At 40.6% G+C, this 21,590-nt stretch overlaps 1 protein-coding gene across 3 annotated transcripts in view; it reads left to right on the top strand.

The window, feature by feature from the left end:
* MDN1 (midasin AAA ATPase 1) overlaps positions 1 to 21,213 on the top strand; it is a 174,778-nt gene extending 153,565 nt beyond the window's left edge. For all 3 annotated transcript variants that reach the window (XM_061623331.1, XM_061623330.1, XM_061623332.1), the window contains exons 93-102: positions 1,030 to 1,203; positions 1,611 to 1,771; positions 8,679 to 8,759; positions 10,362 to 10,477; positions 12,193 to 12,367; positions 12,970 to 13,043; positions 13,146 to 13,260; positions 14,869 to 14,932; positions 15,445 to 15,587; positions 20,321 to 21,213. In XM_061623331.1, the coding sequence (XP_061479315.1) occupies positions 1,030 to 1,203; positions 1,611 to 1,771; positions 8,679 to 8,759; positions 10,362 to 10,477; positions 12,193 to 12,367; positions 12,970 to 13,043; positions 13,146 to 13,260; positions 14,869 to 14,932; positions 15,445 to 15,587; positions 20,321 to 20,509 (1,292 nt within the window). In that variant the 3' untranslated portion in view covers positions 20,510 to 21,213. The remainder of the gene's footprint in view (positions 1 to 1,029; positions 1,204 to 1,610; positions 1,772 to 8,678; positions 8,760 to 10,361; positions 10,478 to 12,192; positions 12,368 to 12,969; positions 13,044 to 13,145; positions 13,261 to 14,868; positions 14,933 to 15,444; positions 15,588 to 20,320) is intronic.
* The last annotated feature ends 377 nt before the right edge of the window (positions 21,214 to 21,590 follow it).

Below are 21,590 nucleotides of genomic sequence, written 5' to 3'. Positions count from 1 at the left end.
TTTGGTCAGAAGTTGCCTGTATCAACGTTGTATTGGTGAAATCCTTGATATTTGCAGATATTCATGTGCTTTTACATTATAGTCTTCTGGTATGGGGATTACCGGCAACAAAACAAAAATGTGTTTCATGGGCCCCTATGGTTGCTAGAAGAGTTATACTTTGAGCCTGGAAGGATAAATACCCACCATCTATTACACAATGGTCTGAAGACCTTAATGCCTTTGCTATGTTAGAATGTAGATTTTATAAACACCAACTTTGCTTTGATACCTGTTTGGATATTGGGATGGCATATATCAATCTGTATGTGTAAACTAAGATGGTTGTGCTGATGTTTAAAGTATTATTAATATGAGCTGAGTTGTTTTTTCTTGTGATTTTTTTCTTCTCCCTTTTTTCTTTAATTTGCATTCAAAAAGAGATTGTAGTTTCCATAAATTCTTCATTTATCTCATTGTACATATCTCCTAGCATTATGACTAGAAGGTGGAGTGAAGAATCGGAAAGTCCCTAATTTGAAGTTTGCCTCAGCCGTGGCTGCACTAAGTGTCTTTAGGCACACTGCACTTCCCTTCTCTTAGCAATATGGGGATAGTAATACTGTGACTCTACTTGGTGATGGTAAAGAGTACAAGATAATGTTTTTGAAGCCCTTTGAAAACTCCCAAGAGCTATATAAATGCCACATATTATCAGTGGCAGCTGGTGGCTCCGTGTCATTGGGGCAGGGGATCTGTTCCGGGTTTTAGTGTGAACTTCCAAGGAGCTGACTACGATGCTGTGCCTTGGACAGCTCCTTTAAAGTTCAGACTTAGAGTCGGAGTGGATTCCACTGCCCCACTGATGTGGAGCCACCAGTCGCCACTACATCTTATACTACTTATCTCACTATTTGAATTGCCTTTTTCCCCCTTTGAAGTGCTTCAGATATCAAGTCAAACCTGATATTTATGACTGTCAATATGGTGATATGGGAGAACATCACACAGTTCCACAATTTTGATTGATTTTGTCTCTGTTTCCGCCAGATGTAGCTAGTGAAGAACAACAAAAACCGATCATGCCCACTATGGAAGACAATGAAGAACCAATTGCTGAAGATGTAGCTATGGAAACAGAAGCTCAGAATGCTGAGGATCTTAGAGCCGTTGAGACAGAGAAACTGAATCCAGAAGTAAAGACATCTGGTGCTTCTAAATCTGGTAAATTGCCAGCTTGTTATCTTAAGCGTATTCTTCAGGAACCATTTCTTGGTTTCAATGAAGACAGTAGTCCTTTTTGGACATTTGCTGTGTGCTCTGGCCCTGACTGTCCCCATGTTGCAGGGAAGGGAGGTCTGCTGCCAGGAACCTGCTCTGCATGCCATATGTGATTTAGAGCTCTGATCATGCAGGGTTTTAAATCGCACAGTCTGTGTATCTATAGCAGGCTCTCTGCTTCAGACCTTACCCCACCCTCATGTGAGGCCGGGAATGGCAGGCCAGCAAGCAGAGCCCCTGTTTTCCCCTCACACGATTGTAGTCACATGAAGGGCAAATCTTTGAAAAGGGCTACTAGTGTGATTGCTAATGATTCTAAAAATGTGTGAAGCAAGCATGTATTTATTCAGGTGTAGGGTCTGAGGAGGTAGAGTTGGACAGCCAAGTTCTCAGTTCTGAAGATGATGAAGAGCGTGGAGCAGACAAATCACAATCAGAAGTACAGCCAGACAGAAACAAAAACTCTACCATACATACCGCCTATCAGTTCCTGAAGGATACAACTATCCAGGTATATTACCAAGTGCATTATTAAACAAAAGGAATATGCTAATTGATGTACAGTAGATGATTTAAAGTTGATGAATCTGAATTTTTCCTGGTTACAGTGCTTTTGTAAATGCAGTTTGTCCCAAATTATTTCTTGCACTGAATCAACATTTGGGTTCCATTAAGGAAAGATCTCCACATATATATGATAGGGATATCAGTTGACTGAACTTAGGGACGAAGAGGTTATACATTTGATCTACATTACTTTTTTTATTATTATTATTAATTACATTTATATCCCACCTTTTCCCCAGAATGCTCAAGGTGGCATACATGGTTCTCCTCCTCCCCCTCCCCATTTTATCCTCACAACAACCCTGTGAGGTAGGTTAGGCTGAGATACAGTGATTGACCCATTGTCACGTGAGCTTCATGGCTGAGTGGGGAATTAAACCTTGGCCTCCTAGGTCCTAGTCTGACACTCTAGCCACTATGCCATGCTGGCAAGATTCCTCTACATTAGATGGCTTGTATAAGTACAATTTGAATCTTGCGGCCTTAAAATATATGTGTAGCAATGAGCTGCCTGAAGATGTGACTGTCTATGACAGGGTCAGCACTCTCAGCTTTGACAATGCAGATCACTTATTTGGAGGGCTGGGAAGCCAGAGTTTGGGGTCCCCACACTCTCTGCAGATCCACCAGGGTATATTGCTACAGAAACCTACATTTGCGTGTAAATCAAATCAAATCTTTATTTACAGTCGATAGACCCATAGGAGAGGGTGATACAAAAGAAAGATAGTACATAATGATGAGCATATAATATAACTTTAGGAAGGCTGTTGTTAACAGAATTTGAAGATTAGTGCTGGGAGAGGCCGTTACGTTTCGGTTGGATTGCATAAATATATTTAGCAACTTGCATGGTGTTTTGTTTATCAGTACCAGATAGTAGGTATGCAACTGATGCTTCTGGAGACTTATGGGAAATTTTTAGCAGTAGATCTTTGAGATATTTGGATCGAAGTTGTGAATACAGGGGACAAGCAAAAAGACTATGGGAGAGAGTTTCTATATCTATACCACAAGGGCATATGCGTTGTTCATATGAGATCCCCTTGAACCTCCCTTCGAGAATCGCTGAGTATAGAACATTGAATCTTGCTTTTGAAAACGCTTGTCAAAATTTGGGGATTGTGAGGTGATCTAAGTATATACTTAATTTTTCAGGGGGGAGATTCAAATTCAGATATAGTGGAGAACATCTTTTAGACGCTTGGGTAAATGTTATCTGATAATCGATGTCCTTGATTCTTGAGCGGATTATTGTTAATGCGTCTTTAGGAGGTTGAGATCTTAAATACTCATTTGAGAGGCCTATATGGCGTAATTTCGATTCCAGTTTGGAATTCCATTTGGAATGGCAATTGTCATTCCAGAGTAGAGTTATTAGATTGGGCGTGGATTCGGATGAAATTCTAACCCAGTAGTTAACGGTTGTCAGCCAAGCCTGACATTCCATTGATAGAAAACCGCATTCCAATCTGAGAGCCGCCGAGGGCACGCATCTGGGAACTCCTAATAAACGTCTTAAGAAGGAAGATAGAATTACTTCAATTGAGGGGTCCCAGGAGTGAATCCAAATTGGGGCTCCGTATAGAATTTGTGGGATAATTTTACTTTTAAATATTTGCAAAATCGCAGGGATAAATTGCCCTCCTTTATAATAGAAAAATCAAATCAAACTATTTAGGGAATACTTTATTTGCCTTAAGGTTGTTTTTATATGGAAAGCCCAATTCTTTGAGGAATGGAAATTTATTCCAAGATATTTGTAATGTGAGACTTGTTCTATAGAATGATTATTTACAATCCAAAGTGGAGTACCTATTCGCTTGGAGAAAACCATAATTTTTGTTTTGTCAAAGTTGATTTTTAGATGATTCACTGCACAGTACGACATAAAAGCCTTTAAAGTGCGTTTTAAACCTACTTTTGACAATGAAAGGAGCACGGCGTCGTCAGCATAAAGTAAGAGGGGACATCGCACATCTGCTAGCTTAGGGGAATGAAAATCGCGGGAAAGGCAGCTTTCGTTCAGATCATTTAGGAACAGGTTAAAAAGGAACGGCGCGAGTATGCAACCTTGTCTGACCCCTTTTTCAGTGGGAATAGAATTTGATAGCCCTCCCTCTTTTCCACAACGGATACGCAAGGAAGTTTGTTGGTGAAGCTGGAAAATCAGAAACAAAAGTCTTTTATCAATTGAAGAGTTGGATAATTTTGCCCAAAGAATATCGCGGGGGATTGAATCAAATGCCGCCTTTTAAGTCTATAAAGGCAACAAATAGTCCATTTCCCTTTTGTTTACTATATTTTTCAGCTAGGTGTTGTAGAATCAAGCAGTGGTCCAGGCTCGAAGAGCCTTTTCTGAATCCTACTTGTTCCTTGCCAAGTATATTTTGTTCGTTCATCCATTGCTGGAGCTTTTCTTTCAGATATGACGCGTAGAGCTTGGCTATTACTGGTAGGAGGCTTATTGGTCGATAGTTAGATGGATCCTCTCTATTGCCTTTTTTAAAAATAGGGATAACAATAGCCTCCTGCCATGAAGATGGGAAAATGCCTGAGTCATTGAGGCTGGTGAAGAATTTTGCTAGTAAAGGGGCCCACCAATCTGGAAAATTTGTTAAGAGTTCGGGGAGAATGTTGTCAGACCCAGGGGCTTTGCCAGATTTTAATCCAGCGATTAAGGTCTTGATTTCAATTGGGTCAACTGGTGGCCAGGATGTGAGTGACTGCATATCTAGGGAAAAGGAAATGTTAGGTACTCTGGGGGGGGCGTTTTTAAATAAGGTCGAGAAATAGCTTTCCCATGTATACGAGGAGATATTACAGAATACTGGACGGGAGGGTCTGAAAGCTTTCGTAATTATAGACCAAAACTTTTTGGAATTTTTTGTCCTTGATGCTCTAATTAGATTATTCCATTCCTCTCTCTTTGCATTGTTTTTTTTTAATTTTTAACGTTGTTTTATATTTTCGTTTAATTTGGTAATAAATTGAAGGGAGTTGGTTTAATTTTTGGTGGCGGTAATAAAGGTAGATTTGCGCTAATTTACGTTTAAGCGACAGACAATCTTTGTCAAACCATTTAGGGCCACTGTTTCTAGACACTTCAGATCCTACATACGCTGATCTCATTTTTTTGTCTATTTGGTCTGTAAGGGATACGTATAGGTTAAGCTGTTCTTCAGAGGACTCTGAGTTCATTAAGTGAGCCCTGATATCCATAGCTTTTGAGGACGATAGAAAGGATTCTATCATTACGGCAAGCGAGTCCGTCCATGGGTATCGCTTGTATTGAGAATTATAATAGCTTATCGATGGCTGTTAGGCGAAAACTCTCGTAGACTAGACATGAGAAATTTAGAGGGAGGTGATCGCTATTTAGTTTTGTGCCAATGGAAAAATTTTCTATAGAGGGAAGAAAGGATGCTGAGGTCAACACGTAATCGATTACGCTGCTGCCTATTTGGGATAAAAATGTATATTCGGCACAGGTGTCTAGCTTTTCAAGGCCGTTTAGAATAGTCAGGTGATGAGAGATAGCAAAGCGAATTAAACATATTTCTCCACGGTTTATTATAGTATCTTTCGATTGTCTATCAAGGGAAAAAGCTGATTGATCGCATACCTCACCGTGCCACAATTTAGAGGCAAACAAGGTGTGGTGGTTTGGGCCTATCCTCGCGTTGAAGTCTCCCATTAATAACAAATGAGCTTGGGGGTGGGCCGTCTCAAGATCTAACGAATAATGATCTAATTTTTCCCAGTATTGTTCTGTATTGGCGTACGTTCGCGAGGGAGGGATATATACATTTACAAGCAATATAGAAGTCTTCCCAACCGATATTAAGGCTGCCATCGCTAGGGTATCCAGATTTTGGAGTTGAAGCAGTTTTACAGCCAAAGACGTAGAAATAAAGATCACCATGCCCCCTTTTGCTCTGCCTTTTGTTACAGGTTGGGCTGGTGAATATAAGGTGAAAAAGCCATTTAAATATGGCTTGTGAGTTATCCAGGTTTCTTGAAGATAGATGATGTCGTGTCTGGAGAGATAACTCTTCCAATCTTGGTCGTTTGATTTGGCATTCCAGCCTGCGATGTTCCACGAAAGGACAGTTAGGGGTTTATGAGTCGTTGCAGGTATAGGATTGGCATTGAGTGGGAAAAAATTCACATTTTGGGGGGGTTTGTGGAGATGTCAATTTAGCTGTGTTATTTGGTTTAATGAGTCTGTGTCGTCGATAAAGATTGCTCCATTTTTGTTACGTGAGTGGAGTCTAGAGTTGGAAGTAGATGTTTCGATTATTGGGTTGGTTTTTTCAGTCTGACGCTTAGATGCTTTGCGTCGAATATCTTTTGGTTTTGTCGTGTCTTCCACGATGCACGAGGGAAAATTTACATTTGAGAGTATTTCGCTACCATCAGATGGGATTTGTCTTAATTGGGCTGGCTTTTTATAGGAGGAAGATGTTTCTATTGAGTTTTTGATTTGAGGCGTCATTCTGAGTCGGTGGATGAAACTTAAGAACCTATTAATTAAGGACTCACGCTCTGGTGACGGTAGTGAGGCATACAGCTCCTCAAGTTGGGTTTCTTTGGGTTCCAGCGCTTGTGCAAATATCACTGGAGTATGTAAATGTGCCGCCTTCTCCTGATGGTTAGATGCATTAAATGCAGAATCATTATGAAATGAGATATTCAGAGGTACACTGGAGTTGGTGTTAAGTGATACCACGCTACTAGATGGTAGATAAGAGTAGGGTAATTCCAGTGGGCTGGGGGGAGATAAGTCTATGTAATATCTTTGGACAGAGAAACCCATTTTATCCAGCACATATCTTGATTGCAGGAGTTGAGTGACAACAGCACAGGAGTGGCATGTAACGATTACGTGCCATTCATATGGGGTGTAAGGAAGAATTTTCATAGATCTAATGAAGTTCCTGCGTTTAAAGACACCCAAAGCTTTACCTATGACGACGTCCATAAAAGGGATGTTTGGTAAAGAATAGCGGCGCTCATTTGTTATGGCTTTATAAGAAATAGCCACTTTATCAGATTGGAGAACTAGAGATTGCAAAGATAATAAATTGCGTCTTGTGCTGCGTTTAATTAGTTGAGAGTATGAAGATTGAAGTTCAGGGGGGGGCGTGGAAGAAGGCGCAATCTTTTCGTGATGAGTACTTGATAGTTGTATCGGGAGGTTTGCTTCAGAGTGGTCCAAGTTTGAGTGACAAGGAATTTTCCTGTTCTTCGTAGGCACTTGGTTGGAAGGTGCTGGCGCCTTTTGAGAGTCCAGTATTTTAAAAAGTGGTTTATAATTCAGCTTGTTTGAGTTAACCTTTATGGGGTTCTTAATATTTTTTGGTTTCTTAGTTTGATTTGATTTTGTTGGATTTTTTATGGTTTCATTCTTCTGGGTTTGTGATCCTATAGAGGTGACAGAAGTAATTTGATTGTCTTTTGGTAAGGAAGTCAATGAGCGAAACGACTGCACTAGTGTGGTAAGTAATTGATTTGTTTCAGAGATAAATGTTTTCACAAGCTTCAATTCATCTAGTAGAGCTGAGTGCTCTGTCTGTGTTGTAATCCGTGCTGGAGAAGGCTGTTCCTTTCTCAATTCACTAGGGGGGGTTATCAGCCCATTAGTCAAACTTAAGGAGTCAATTGTTAGGAAAGAAGATGGAGTCGTTGAATTGTATAGGATTGACGCATTATTAAAACCAGCATCTTGTAGCTCGTCTGCCAAAGATTTACCCATAGATGATTTCATGAAAGAATTATCCATGTAAAGGTGTTGCAGCGTCCAATCATGTGCTATAATTTGCTCGATGTTTGCTTGTGGCTTTAAGGATAGCTGCGTGAGTTCGGGGGATGAACCTTGTAAAGGCAGGAAGAAGTTTGTAATTTTGGATTGTCATAAACTTGGTGTTATATTATCCATTGAGTAAGCTTCCAGGGGGTAAAAGAGGCTTCTGCTTAGGCTGTTATAAGAGCATAAAGTGTAGGTTAATGAAATATATAGAGCTTGCCAGAGTTGGAGGAGGCAATTTTGGTGGCTAGGTTCTTGTATGTTGGGGTCTACAAAGTTGCTTCGTTCCATTCAAGTGGCTGTATAAATCACACTAATTAGAGATTATAAGACTAAGAGGTTAATGGGCTGTCAAAGCTTGAGAGTTTTAAAGTTCTTTGAAGGTTTTTAAGATTTATAATTCCACGGAGTGAGAGGAGCCATAAAACAAGGATTAACTGCAGTAAAACGGGGTCGTTAACGATCAGATGTTCCTTGTAGACTAAGGAAAAGTTTAGCCAAAGTAAGATAAAATCTGCCCAAGTAAAAATTATGTAAAAATAAATTAAAAGAGAAACAAACCGAAGCTGAGAAGATAGCAATTAACGTCAAACCGGAACTCCCCTACATTTGCGTGTAGCTTTCCTCATTGGATGGGGATAGTAATCTAAAAAACACATCCATCATTGAGATATTTTCAGTTGAATACTTGCAGCTGGATGTGAGGATTTCTGTTTTTCCCATCCCTAGCATATGAGAAGATAAATCAGATTCATTTTAGGTCATATAGTTTGGAGAAGGGATAAATGCACTTTGTAGTATACAGTGTATATAGTTATTTTCCCTATATATAGGAAAGTAAATTATTTAGAAAAATTAACTCTCCTTAATTGTTGCCATCCAGTGGTCCAGAACACTATGATATTATTCTAAAATTGCAAGGGTGTTACTAAATTTAAAATAATTGTTTGCTTTTGGGGGTATGCTGGTTATGTTAACGATATGTCATTTCAAAGTATTTGTCCATGTTACTTGATCCCAATTTCAATTTGTTACGTTCAAGTGCATTGTTAAGAATCCTGAAGAGCTAAGACAAGAACTAGAAAAGCAACTGGAAGCTTGGCAAACTGGAAACACTGCTGAGGTCAGTGAATTGTTTAATCCAAGATATACATTTGCATCATGCTTTAAAAAAAAGAGAGGGATGGAATGAAAAATTAAAACCTTTTTTCCGAAGGCATGTCAAATACTGGGTGCTGGTACTTACAGAGTAAGAAACATACTTGTAGATCCTGATAATCTTCTACAATACATGGTTGGAAGTTATAATTGTAAAAGTTCATAGCAATGAGGTTAAGATGAGGATAAACTGAAAGGTCTTGTGAGAATTATAAAAAGTTTGTTATAGTAATATTTGCAGTTGATGTATCCTGAATTATTTTGGTTTTGTACTTGTGAAAGGGATTTCTGTACAGAAAAGATTATAGTCCCAGTAAATCCTTTGCAAGATCTGCCCTGAAGTATTTGTAGAGGGATATGTTCCTATTTGGTGGTATCATGTATATGGAATGTTTAAAATTGTTTTTACTTTAGGAATGTACTGTGTGGATTCTTGAGAGAAAGTTATGTTTGGCCATTTTATAGCTGCTTCAAGTTTACTGGACTTTTAATCGAATTAAAAAATAAAGTTGGGTGACTTTCTGAAAGCTCTCTCTCTCTGTTTGAAGTCAGAATTGATACAAGCTCTTTGCCACTGCCCTCCCCCAACATTGGGAATGCTTAGATCATTTTTCTGAACCAAAACAGGAGGCTTGGAAAATGCCCACTCTCATCCTTTCCAGATCCTGCTGCTCCCACTAGCTACCTCCCCACACTCCAAAAAGAAAACTGTACTCCAAGCAGGGTGGTGGCAGGATGAACAGCAAGGATGCAGGGAGATTTTTCAAATGGGTGTGTTTTTTCTGCTCACCACATGACAATTAAGCAGCATGTTAGAAGGTCAAGTCCAATGCAGGTTTCATTGCCATAGGGAGGGAGAATTTCATGTTTGAACAGCTACTGGGATTTCCTCCTTCATAAGCATCATGTCATAGTAATCTACCAAGCTAGTAAACCTGGAACAAGTACTATAATGTTGACCGTCACAGTAAACTCTCATCCATGAGATTTTCACTGTGAACATACAGTGCCCCTCTCTAAAATTTCCTTCTACAGAACATCCTATCTTGCATGGATACTTGGATGCCATGACAAGTTTCAGTTTCTGGACTCTTACAGGGAATGCAACTGACAGCTCAGATGTGGTACATTACATGAATGACTTAACAGACAATGGATTAAATCCAGGAATGTCTGAATCAACTGATGCACAAGTGGAATGTAGTATGACTCCAGCTGAGGACATCCAGAGAAATGCACAGCATCATAAAAACAAACCCACATGGGTTTCATGTAACTCCTTGATTAAGTAATATGAAACTGAAAACCAATGTTGGTGTGATAGCCCATAATAAAATGTCCACCAGTGTAGTGTTATGGTCTGTACAATGTATTGATGAGAGCACAACTCAGTAGTTGGACAATTGTCACCTTGGATCTGTAACTGCAAAAGGTGCAATGTTACTTTAAATGACAGGCAAATTTGTACTTCACATTGGAGATTCTGCACAATATTTTCTTCCCTAAAGGCCCTGGGCTTTTCGCTCTTTACTAATGAATTTTGTGGGGGTTATTTTGTGTCTTACAGGAAAAGGCAGCAGCAGAGATGTGGCAGAGATATCTTCTCCTCACTGCACCTCTTTCACAGCAGCTCTGTGAGCAGCTCCGACTTATACTAGAGCCAACTCAGGCAGCCAAATTGAAGTATGTTGTGTCTGTGTAAAACTGAAAGCAGGGACCTGGCCGCTGTACATAACAATTTGGCAGCCAAGCAATCTTTCCAACCCAGAACTACCTTTTCATATTGTCATCATTGGATATGTAGTCCATATGCCATTGGAGTCAATGGCAAGAAATCCAAATGAACCTAGACTGCCTATTCAATTATGTCTGCTGTATTAATACGTTTGTTCAGTCCTCTCCACCCATTTCATATAATTGGCAACATAGTATTAGGCAAGTTAAAATGCTATGTCTTAATTTCATTCTATTTTGACACTGGTTGCTATGTCCAGAAGTGTAGTCATATTAATCTGTTGTACCACTAAAAAAACTAACAAATTTATTATGGCATTAGCTTTTGTGAATGAGTCCACTTCATCAGGTGTATAAGTCTGTGGTTTGATTTTATATGTGCAGAAAAAGTATAGTCAAGAATGGACAAACCAGTGGCCTTCGAGATAGTGTTTGGCTAAACTCCCATCATCCGTGACTATTGGTCACGTTGGTTGAGACGGAAGGGAACTGGAGTTCAGCAATATGTTGAGGTTCATTGGTTCCCCATCTCTGGTAGATGGGGTTGGATCCAGATGCTCCACCATGAACAGAAGAGCTCCTTCCATTCGCAAAGGAAACTGGGATCCAATGGAGGCTGCTTGCTGGAGAAAGGGGAAAAGGATCTGATTTTTGTCAATTCCTCTGCAGCTGTCCATGCTGCCTCTCATGCTGCTCTGGAGACGCCCGACCCTCTAGAGCAGCCTTGCAAGGGGAAAGAGGAATTGGCAAAAATCACCTTCTCTCTTTCCTCCTAGCACAACCAGAACTCCATTGGGTGCAGGTTTGGATCCAACCCATAATTTGATAGCAAGGTCAGAATTAAGATATCTAAACAGCTTGTTTTTTTCCCTAAAAGGAAGTTTCTAGCCCTTACAGGCAATGCCTACTGAAATCTCAAAAGACAAAGATGGCTGAATAAGATTTGCAGAAGTTGCAGGCAGGGATTCAGTGTCCTTGACCCACTCATGTCATGTGAAACCAAAATAAATGATGCAAAATAAGAAACATGCACATTGGCTTGGTTGCTCTAAAAATCAGGACAATTATATAGGTGTGTGAATGGATCTGGAAACCTAAAAACCCAATTAGTAAACTTCTAGGTGTGTTTCTGACTATTCATAATAATCTACCAGTTCATGTAAAGTACTTTAAATTGGACATCCTGTCAAGTTTTTTTTTTCTAAATCCTTCCTGGGTTAGGGTGGGATATAAATCTGTGTGGCGGCACCTACCCTGTGGAATTCCCTCCCCTTAAATATTAGACAGGTGCCAACTCTGTTATCTTTTTGGCACCTATTGAAGACCTTCCTCTTTCAACAAGCCTTTTAAGTTGAGACCTTATTCCAGTCTGCGTCTATGTTGGAATTGCTTTTGAATATGTTTTTAAACCTTTTTTATAAAATATGTTTTTTAACCTTTTTTTAAAGGTTGTCTTTGAAGTTTTTTTTAAGAAATGTTTTTAAAGATGTTTTGTTTTAATGTATTTTAAAGCCTGTTTTTATGATGTTTTAAAGGGTTTTTAGTGCTTTTGCTTGAAGACCTGGGCTCCTGCTGGGGGATATAAATCAAATAATAAATAAATCTAATAAATAAAATAAAGTGACCGTGCTGTTAATATTTTGCATTTTCTTTCTATCTGCCAGAGGTGATTATAGAACAGGAAAAAGACTGAACATGCGCAAAGTAATTCCATATGTCGCCAGCCAGTTCCGAAAGGATAAAATCTGGTTACGAAGGACCAAGCCCAGCAAAAGACAGTACCAAATTTGCTTGGCCCTTGATGACTCAGCCAGTATGGTAGACAACCACTCTAAACAGGTAAAACAGAAATAATGAAGAAGTCAAGTTGTGACTTGCAATTAATTTCCCATCTTCATCGCTTTTCCTCTTCCTCCACTCTTTCCATATAGCTGCCTATGTTGGCTTCCCTCCTTTTGCCATGGTGGGGGCTAACCCAGATGCCAGTTCAAGGCAAGGACTAACAAGAAGGACAGGGGTTTTTCCAGATGACTGCATTTATCTTATGGTTTATGATAGGATTATGATGGATGAGCATGCATCTCTACCCCTGCCGCAGGGAGTTTAGCAATTGATCAACTAGAGCAAAAGGTTGTAGGCAAATGGCAAACTGCAGCCCAGGGGTATATAAATCTGTGTTCTAATTACTTTGGTGTTTCTATGATAGTATCAGATATCACAATGCATTTTTAGTGTATGAAGAATGCATGAAGCAGTTTTCCCCAGGTAGCATGCCATCAGGTGGGTTATGGTGCCACTGCATGATACCTGGGAAAACCACCTTTCAGGTGAGACCAACAGTTCGTTTTAGACTTTTGCAATTAGCTAACTCTTCCTTGCTGAATTCTACATATTAAGCTTAGCTATACAGTGGACTCAAAGTTTATTCAACTTTTCTACAGCTTGCTTATGAATCCCTGGCAGTGATTGGAAATGCTTTGACTCTCTTAGAAGCGGGGCAGATTGCTGTGTGCAGGTAAGGACATTTTAAAACCTGGACTTAAAGATTTCTATAACAAAAATTAATATACCTCTTGCCAGCGTGCAATTTTAAAACACACAGTTCATTTTATTTCAGTTTTGGTGAGACAGTTCAGCTGCTACATCCATTTCATGAACAATTCAATGATCAATCAGGAAGCCGGATACTTCAGCTCTGCAAATTTGAACAAAAGAAAACTAAGATAGCTCAGGTATCTCCAGTACTACACAAATGTGCTGCCTTTTTCATTAAAAGTTCCTAATGCTGTGTTGTCAGTTACCTGAAATGAGATGAAATTGTCTGAAATTCAGTGGGTCACAAATGCATTGGAAAAAATGTGTGCTTGAATATTTTGAAGAAGATGGTTTTGAGTTTTCTTTTAAATAATTCTTGAGCCAGGCTAGGGGTGCTCTTAAGTTAGTTTTTCCCTTTTCTATCCCATTTTATTTATACTTCTGTCTCCTTACAGTGTTACAAAAAGAAAATATTACTCTCTCTGCACTAGTCTGGTATATTGCTTGCCAACAGCAGTGTCATGAGCCTGGTCTATAGCTCTAGTGGAATGAGGTGGTAGAATCGATTGTACTACTTCATACTGTTGGTACATCTAAATTATTCCTTACATAAAAAGCTCCCTGAAAGTGGGAAACTAGTATAGTGTGGAGTGAGCGGATCTAAAACCTTTTTCCCTGGTGGGCTAGTTTCTTACTTGCAGGGAATTTTTGACACTGGGGGATCACATTTTCATGCTCCCCCATCTGCATTCTCTACCACTCAGGGTTCTGCTGCAGAATTTAAATTAAACATTGTTAGGAAACATTGTTAGGCCTTAAATTAATAATGAGTGTGCCGCTGTCAAGTTATCCAGAACTAGACCATTCCAACAGAGATCATCAATATAGCAGGAAAGCTGTTGCAAATTATCAACATGGCATGATAACTTACATGAGACATATGTAAACTCTCTCCTAGGCTGACAGCTATCTATTTATTTATTTATTTATTTATTTGATTTATTAGTCGCCCATCTGGCTGGATTAACCAGCCACGCTGAGCGACGTACAAAACAGAAGACACTACCACTTCTTTTACATTGAACAGTTGCTTTGAAAGATCTCCATGAAATTGTGGTATTAAGTAGCAGGGCAGAGCTAAAATGAGGGGCCATTTTTCACAGAAACATACACATCTAACAAAAGAGAATGAATGTACATACAGTCACAGCACTGCACAATGGATACATAATGTTTACATATTTGAAGTGAATTGCCCTCATTCTGATTTGTCTATCTGACACTGTCAGGAAGCCTTCTCAGAGTAAGGCCATACTTCCTGATCTTGCTCTGATTGCACTTCATGACATCATATGGCCCATTTTTACTGGCATTGAGACAATTTCATGCTGCCTGTATGATCCCTTGTTGGCTAGAAACATTTCAAGAAGAAGCCTTTGTTTGTTTAATGCCATTAAACAAAAATGTGGTTTGTTCCATTACACTTGCTCTCCTTCAAGGTGCAGCTTATGGAAAGAAGAAGCTGCAAACAATGCGAAAAAGGGTCAGCAAGGAGAACTCATAAAACGTTGTGACAAAAATTTGGTGCAGTCCTGTTAAGCAATGGTTTTCATGTGCTTGTTGCGCCCTCAGAATAATTAAGGAGATAATGGGACAACAGTATTGGTTTTAAGATTGGAGTTCACAAACTTAGGCTGCTGTTCTCAGCCTGCATTCCCATTCATTTCCATAGAATCGGTGTCACTGTTTTAGAAAAGAAATTATTAGCTCATAGCTAATGAGTTTATTCTCTTGCTTTTCTATAGTTCCTAGAATCCTCAACTAATATGTTTGCTGCAGCACAGCAGTTCTCTCAAAACATCAACCCTGGTGAGTCTCCCCCTCCTTTTATAAACTAATGAGTTAGCCATGGTAGTAGAATTATTTCTGCACTGAATTTATCAAAAGCATGAAGAATACTACTGATTCAAACAGCAATTCTTAGTAAATATGGCTGAAATCCTATCCCCACATTCATGGGAATAAGCCCCACTGAATCCAGTAGGACTTACTCTTGAGTAGACATGGTTAGGATTGTGCTGTAACTCATAGTTCAGAAATTAATGTTTTAATTCTTCGTGCCTTTCTGTTAGCACTGCTTCATTTTTTTTAATTCTCAGAGCTTTAATAAATATTGATTGTCATAACAATTTTTAACTTTGTCTCCCATTTTAGGGAGTAAAGCTTACATCCCATTAAGAAATGTATTTATTTTTTTTATCAAAACATCTTTCTTGTCCGTTTGTACATTAAAGTAATACAAAGCTTTGGTAAGAGGTTAGAATATGTCTCTTTTTCTCAATATTTGTTTGCTAAAGCTGAAAATATGCCTTTCTTAATAGACACTGCTCAGCTACTCCTAATTGTATCAGATGGAAGAGGTCTTTTCCTTGAGGGCAAGGAGCGTGTCACAGCAGCTGTTCAATGTGTCCAGAATGCAAATATCTTTGTCATTTTTGTAGTGTTGGACAACCCTAATTCACGGGTGAGTGAATGAACAATGGGATAATCATACCACTTTTAACTGGATGGAATAAGCATGTTTGTGGTGGTGGTTACTCACTCTTCACCAGCAGGTCCCAGGGGGCAGGTTACAGCAGTTTAAAATTTAATATTAAAAACAAAACAGATTGCAGTCAACAGGAATGGGGTGGGTCCTGAAAACATACATCTCAAGTGCCAAAGGCCAAGTTAAAGAAGTGTGTCTTCAGCATTAGCCGAACAGCAAAGGTGTCAGCGCACCTCTGCAAGAACAGAATTCTGCAATTTAGGGGCTGCCACAGAGAATGCCCTCTCCTAGGCCACCATCCCCCAAACTTCCGAGGGTGGCGGAACTACCAAGAAGCCTTCCCCCCCCCCCCATTAACCTTAATACCTGAGGGGATCTGTAGGGAAAGAGACAGTCTCTCAGATATTTGGAGCCCAAGTCACCTAGGGCTTTAAACACTAGCATGAGCACCTTAAATTGAGCCTGGAAATGAACTGGCAATGAAGGCCCATCACTGCCTCCAAACATCTGTCTAGCATCTCAGCTGTCCCAGTAGGGTGGGCCCAGACTGCCTAAAAGGAGGACAGTACCTGTTGCAATCAGAAGTATAAAGGTTCACTCTGCGGTGCCTAATGAAAGAACTTGGAGTAGTCCAAGACGCAGCTCTGCAGATATCTGCAATTGGAACACTTGTTGCGAAGGCAGCCATAGAGGCCGCTGACCTCGGTGAATGAGCTGTGCTGTTTGGGGGCACCAGAACATTAAGGAACCCAAGAGGCCAGATGATGCAGGCACTTAGCCAACGTGGCAGCGTCAGACTGGTAACTCTCATGTCTTCGGATGAAAGGATATGAATAGAGATTCTGTCATGCAAATGTCTCTAGTCCTAGCTAGGTAGAGCTTAAGGGCTCAACTAACATCTGGAGGATGCCAGGCTTTCTCAAGAGGATGGCTTGAATGAGGAAGGGTAGGACAATGTCCTGGCTACAATGGAAGGTGGGGGGCATCTTAGGAGGAGAAGCCAGATCTGTACCTAGCACTAAAGAGTCCTTGTGAAGCACACATAGGTGACGAGCAGGGATCAGGCTCCCAGATCAGAAACTCTGCAGGCAGAGGAGATTGCCATGAGGAAGAGCACCTTGAAGGAGAACAAGTGTCATGGAACAAACCGCAGTTTAGGCATAGTTATCCATGCCAAGACTGCTGCTGACCTTGTGGAAAGAAACATGATGTAATGAGGCCTTGGTAACTCTTATGCCAGAGAGACAGATGGAGACTCAGGCCAGTGAATGACCCTGATACGAACGAGGTAAACTTGGAGAGCCCCTCGTACAACTAATGAATGCCCAGCCTTCTCCACGGGATGAGACGGGTTGGAATGAAATGAATTAGGACCAAGGGATGCCCACTTACTGAAGGTTATCTTGGAGACAAAATGTAAGGGATGGCCAAAACCTCCCGATACAGAGTGTTAGGCTTCAACCCCATCATCAAACCAGGAAGAGCATACCCCCTGAGGAGAACACCACTTGGAAGGAGTGACCCATGAACTCTGGTAGATCTGGATCTTGGAGGACAGGATTGTAGTGATGATCCCCCTGGAAGAAATCCCCCAACAACCTGACTGCCATTGCTGAAATGACCAGACTCCGAAAGGTTGCCTGGGACAGAAGATCTGGTCTTGTTGGCAACCCCCTTGAATCCATGATGGATAGACTTAGGAGAACTGAACACAGTGGCTAGCGAGGTCAATACAAAATGGGAATTCAGCCCTCCCACCAGGAGCAAAAACTACCAGAGAAGGTTGAGCTCTGCTTGCATCTTGAGACAACTAGTGAAGAAGCAGGGAAAGCTGAGTGCTGTGAATCAAAATGAACAGATCCGCAGACAGAGGACTGAACCTACAAGCAATTGGTGGAAGACCTCGTTATGGAGTCTGCACTCCACTCACTTGTTGCCTGCGAAGCTGGACCACTTCCAATTCCATGTCACTGCTGAGATGCTCCGCCCTGAAGGAAGGGTAGGGATACCTGGCCCAGAAGACTAGAGGAGTCATTCCTGCTTGAAGACTCGTCAACAGAGTACCCAAGGGGGATGAGCCAAGTAAAGAGCAGACAGATGTCTGTGCCATATGTTAAGCTTGAGGCATGGCAAAATGATTCCTAACTTTCTTGGAGAACACTGTGCGACTAGACTGCGTTAAGTAGATTTGTAGGGGCATGTCAGGCATGTTAAAATGAGACCACACAAACCAAGATGGTGGCCATTGTGTCCTATAAAAAAACAGCATTCTCAGAAGCACCAGTGAATTGCCAGACTGGGTCTAGAAGGTTCATTGGCCCCTTGGACATTCAATCAAGCCTGACTAGGATGCAGAAGACGACCTTGAAAACAGCACGGCTAGATGCACTGGAGATGCCATGGTGGAGTAAACTCTAACTTACTGTTTCCAGCAAACATGGCTGACTGGCCATCATATGGTCACCTGGTAAAATTCAAATTCCTTTTTGAAGAGGAAACCAGTTGCAAGGTTACACCACCTGATGAATTTCAAAATGAAAGAAACATCCCGGAGACTATTGCCCTCAGAAATTCCCAGTCTGAATTCCTTATGGAGTTTCTGGCAGAAGAAGAACAGTCCTGGGCCCAGTGCTCTTCAACATTTTTATTAATGACTTGGATGAGGAGGTACAGAGCATGCTTATCAAATTTGCAGATGATACAAAATTGGGGGGCATAGCTAATACCGTGGAAGACAGAAACAAAATTCAAAGGGACCTTGATAGGCTGGAGCATTGGGCTGAAAACAACAGAATGAAATTCAACAGGGATAAATGCAAAGTTCTACACTTAGGAAAAAGAAACCAAATGCACAGTTATAAGATGGGGGATACTTGGCTCAGCAATAGGACATGTGAGAAGGACCTTGGAATTGTCATTGATCACAAGCTGCATATGAGCCAACAGTGCGATGTGGCTGCAAAAAAGGCAAATGCTATATTAGGCTGCATTAAGAGGAGTATAGTTTCCAAATTACATGAAGTATTAGTTCCTCTCTATTCAGCACTGGTTAGGCCTCATCTTGAGTACTGCGTCCAGTTCTGATCTCCGCACTTCAAGAAGGATGCAGACGAACTGGAACAGGTTCAGAGGAGGGCAACAAGGATGATCAGGGGACTAGAAACAAAGCCCTATGAGGAGAGACTGGAAGAACTGGGCATGTTTAGTCTGGAGAAGAGAAGACTGAGGGGAGATATGATAGCACACTTCAAATACATGAAGGGTTGTCATACAGAGGTTGTCTCTTCTCGGTCATCCCCGAGTGCAGGACACAAAATAATGGGATCAAGTTGCAGGAAGCCAGATTTCAACTGAACATCAGGACAAGCTTTCTAACTGTTAGAGCCATACAACAATGGAACCAATTACCTAGAGAGGTAGTGGGCTCTCCGACACTGGAGGCATTCAAGAGGCAGCTGGACAGCCATCTGTCGAGAATGCTTTGATTTGGATTCCTGCATTGAGCAGGGGGTTGAACTTGATGGCCTTAATCCATGAGTCTAGGGAGTTGCTTCATAACCTTTACCATTGTCTTAAGACCACCCTGTAGTTACACAGAGAGATAGCCAACAGGTTGGGTAACCTTAATGTTGTCTTACGGCTACCCTGTTTTTTAATAACAAGCAACTAAGGGAGAGAACAGAATACACAACAAAAAAAAGGAACACAGAAATAGAGAACACAGTAAAGGAGCGAACTCACGAGACCTAAGGCAGAAGGATCCAACCTAGGACAAAGGTAGGAATGGACTGGGATCACAGTGGAAGGAGCATCAGAAGTCTTGACTCCCATGCATTCCTGCCTTTGGGCACTAGGTGGTGCTAATACCCACCTGATGGCATGCTACCTGGGGAAAACGATGCCATTTTGAGATGCTTCACTCCAAAACTCCTGATGATAGCACCCAGCAGCTTCATATAGATGTTAAATAGCATGGGGATTAATAGTTCCAAGGCATCCTATATTATGAGAAAATTTAAAGGGAAGATGCCGCCCTGGGCTCCTGCTGAGAGGAAGGGCAGGATACAAATAAAATAATAAATAAATAAATAAAAACATCTACTTTAATTTGGACACATTTCTGGTTCTTGTCTTCAACACTTGTCCTGCTTATAAGGGGATTTGCCTAAAGTTTAAAAACTTCCAGAGTTAATTGCTGATTACCTTTCCTGCAAAATAGTTTTTTGATACCTAAGTGGAAGTCTTACCTCCCACATTGATGAGGAAAGGTTCAAACCCTTCTCCATGGGAGGTCTAGACTCTGTTGCAAGCCTCTGGAACGTGAAGTGTTCCACAGCTATCTTTGCTTTTAACATTGCTTGCCATAATGCTAGTGTTCAGTGTTCCTACTGTGCTAGTTTCTGTCCAGACACTAGCAAGATAAAAAGGCAACCTGCAAGGTGTATTTGTCTGAAAAAGACCAATGTATGGAGGATTAGTAATAGAAGCTGTAAAACAAAAGGAATCTGTACACCCCTAAAACAAGTGCTGTTCTCTCTCTTGGTTCAAACTACTCCTTTTAGTCTTCTATAAATATTCTTACAATGTTTTTGCATAGGTGACAATCCACTAGTTTGAAAACAGAATAAACTGAGTGCTAATCAGGAGTAAGAAGTGTTATTTGTGTAGTCCAGTATCTGTGCTTATCAACTTTTCATTTTAATTCACAGGATTCCATCTTGGACATTAAAGTACCTGTGTTCAAAGGCCCAGGAGAACTGCCAGAAATAAGGTCATACATGGAAGAATTTCCCTTTCCTTTCTACATCATTCTCAGAGATGTGAATGCCCTCCCAGAGACGCTCAGTGATGCACTCAGGCAGTGGTTTGAACTGGTGACTGGTTCAGATATCCTGTAGCACTTGCCAGGTCAATGAATACATGGTTGCCAGTGAATGACAAAGTTCATCAGCAAATTTGAGCAGACGAGCCAGAAACTATATCCTAACGTGCATTCTTCCTTATCAGTGAAGGAGTCTATGCGAACCATGATGGATAAGGACTCTCTTCACTTACTTCCTTGCCTATATCTGGAAAGAGTGGAAATCTACATTTTCCCTTTTTTACTCTCAGAATAATTTATTCTAAGGTTTATTTGTTTTCATATCATTAAGAAATATGTGGCTCCCAAGACTCTATTTCTATAGTAGTAAGAAACTAGTTTGCTTCTGAGAGGGGAAGTTGCAACTAGAACTGTTAAGCATAATAAAAAAATAAGTGTCCGTCTTGGGACACGTCAGTGGACCCTATGTTTGGGGGGGGGGGGAATGAATCTTACACAGCCAAAAAAAATCCTACTTGAATACTTGAAACTGTTGCTGAACAGTTGCTGGTTGTTTGATAATGCTTGAAGGGTATTTTTTATGAAAGACTCTGCATTATCATTTTACACTGTGAAGTTTGCCCCCTGTACAAGGCAAATAATGATAAACACATTTTGGTATCCTAAAAGCATGCGCAGGACTCTTTCTGTCTCACCCTACTCCCAACCCCCAAACCTTTTCACATTGGAAAAACTATGCATCAAACGTGATTACTAATAAAGATGTTTTGCTGTTTTTAATTGTGTTCATTATTTATTAAAATCGACTAAACCTGACCTACAGTATAAAGCAATTTTACTCTATATTAAGAACGGTAGAAACATAATTTTGAAAAGTTGCCTTGAGTGAGGCTGTCCATTCTTGCTTACAGAAGGGATGATGTGAGCAGTGATTGTTTCTCAAATCTTTCATGGGATCCAGATGTTTTGTCATCATGATAGTGCTTCTGTGGGAGCATCTAACCCTCAAAACCAGTGTCATACAGTAACAGCTCTACGTGAACTTGCTTAATGCAGCTTTGTAGGGCAAGGGTGGGCAAGGTTTTGTTGGTGGGCTCTTGTTGGCTCCGTATCAGGTGTTTAGGAGGAGTCTTAGTAAGGAGGGACATGGGTGATGC

Source organism: Rhineura floridana, chromosome 4 (assembly GCF_030035675.1).
Source record: "Rhineura floridana isolate rRhiFlo1 chromosome 4, rRhiFlo1.hap2, whole genome shotgun sequence".
NCBI lineage: Eukaryota > Metazoa > Chordata > Lepidosauria > Squamata > Rhineuridae > Rhineura > Rhineura floridana.
The sequence above is the reverse complement of the archived record's forward strand: the minus strand, read 5'-3'. Positions and strand labels throughout refer to the sequence as shown.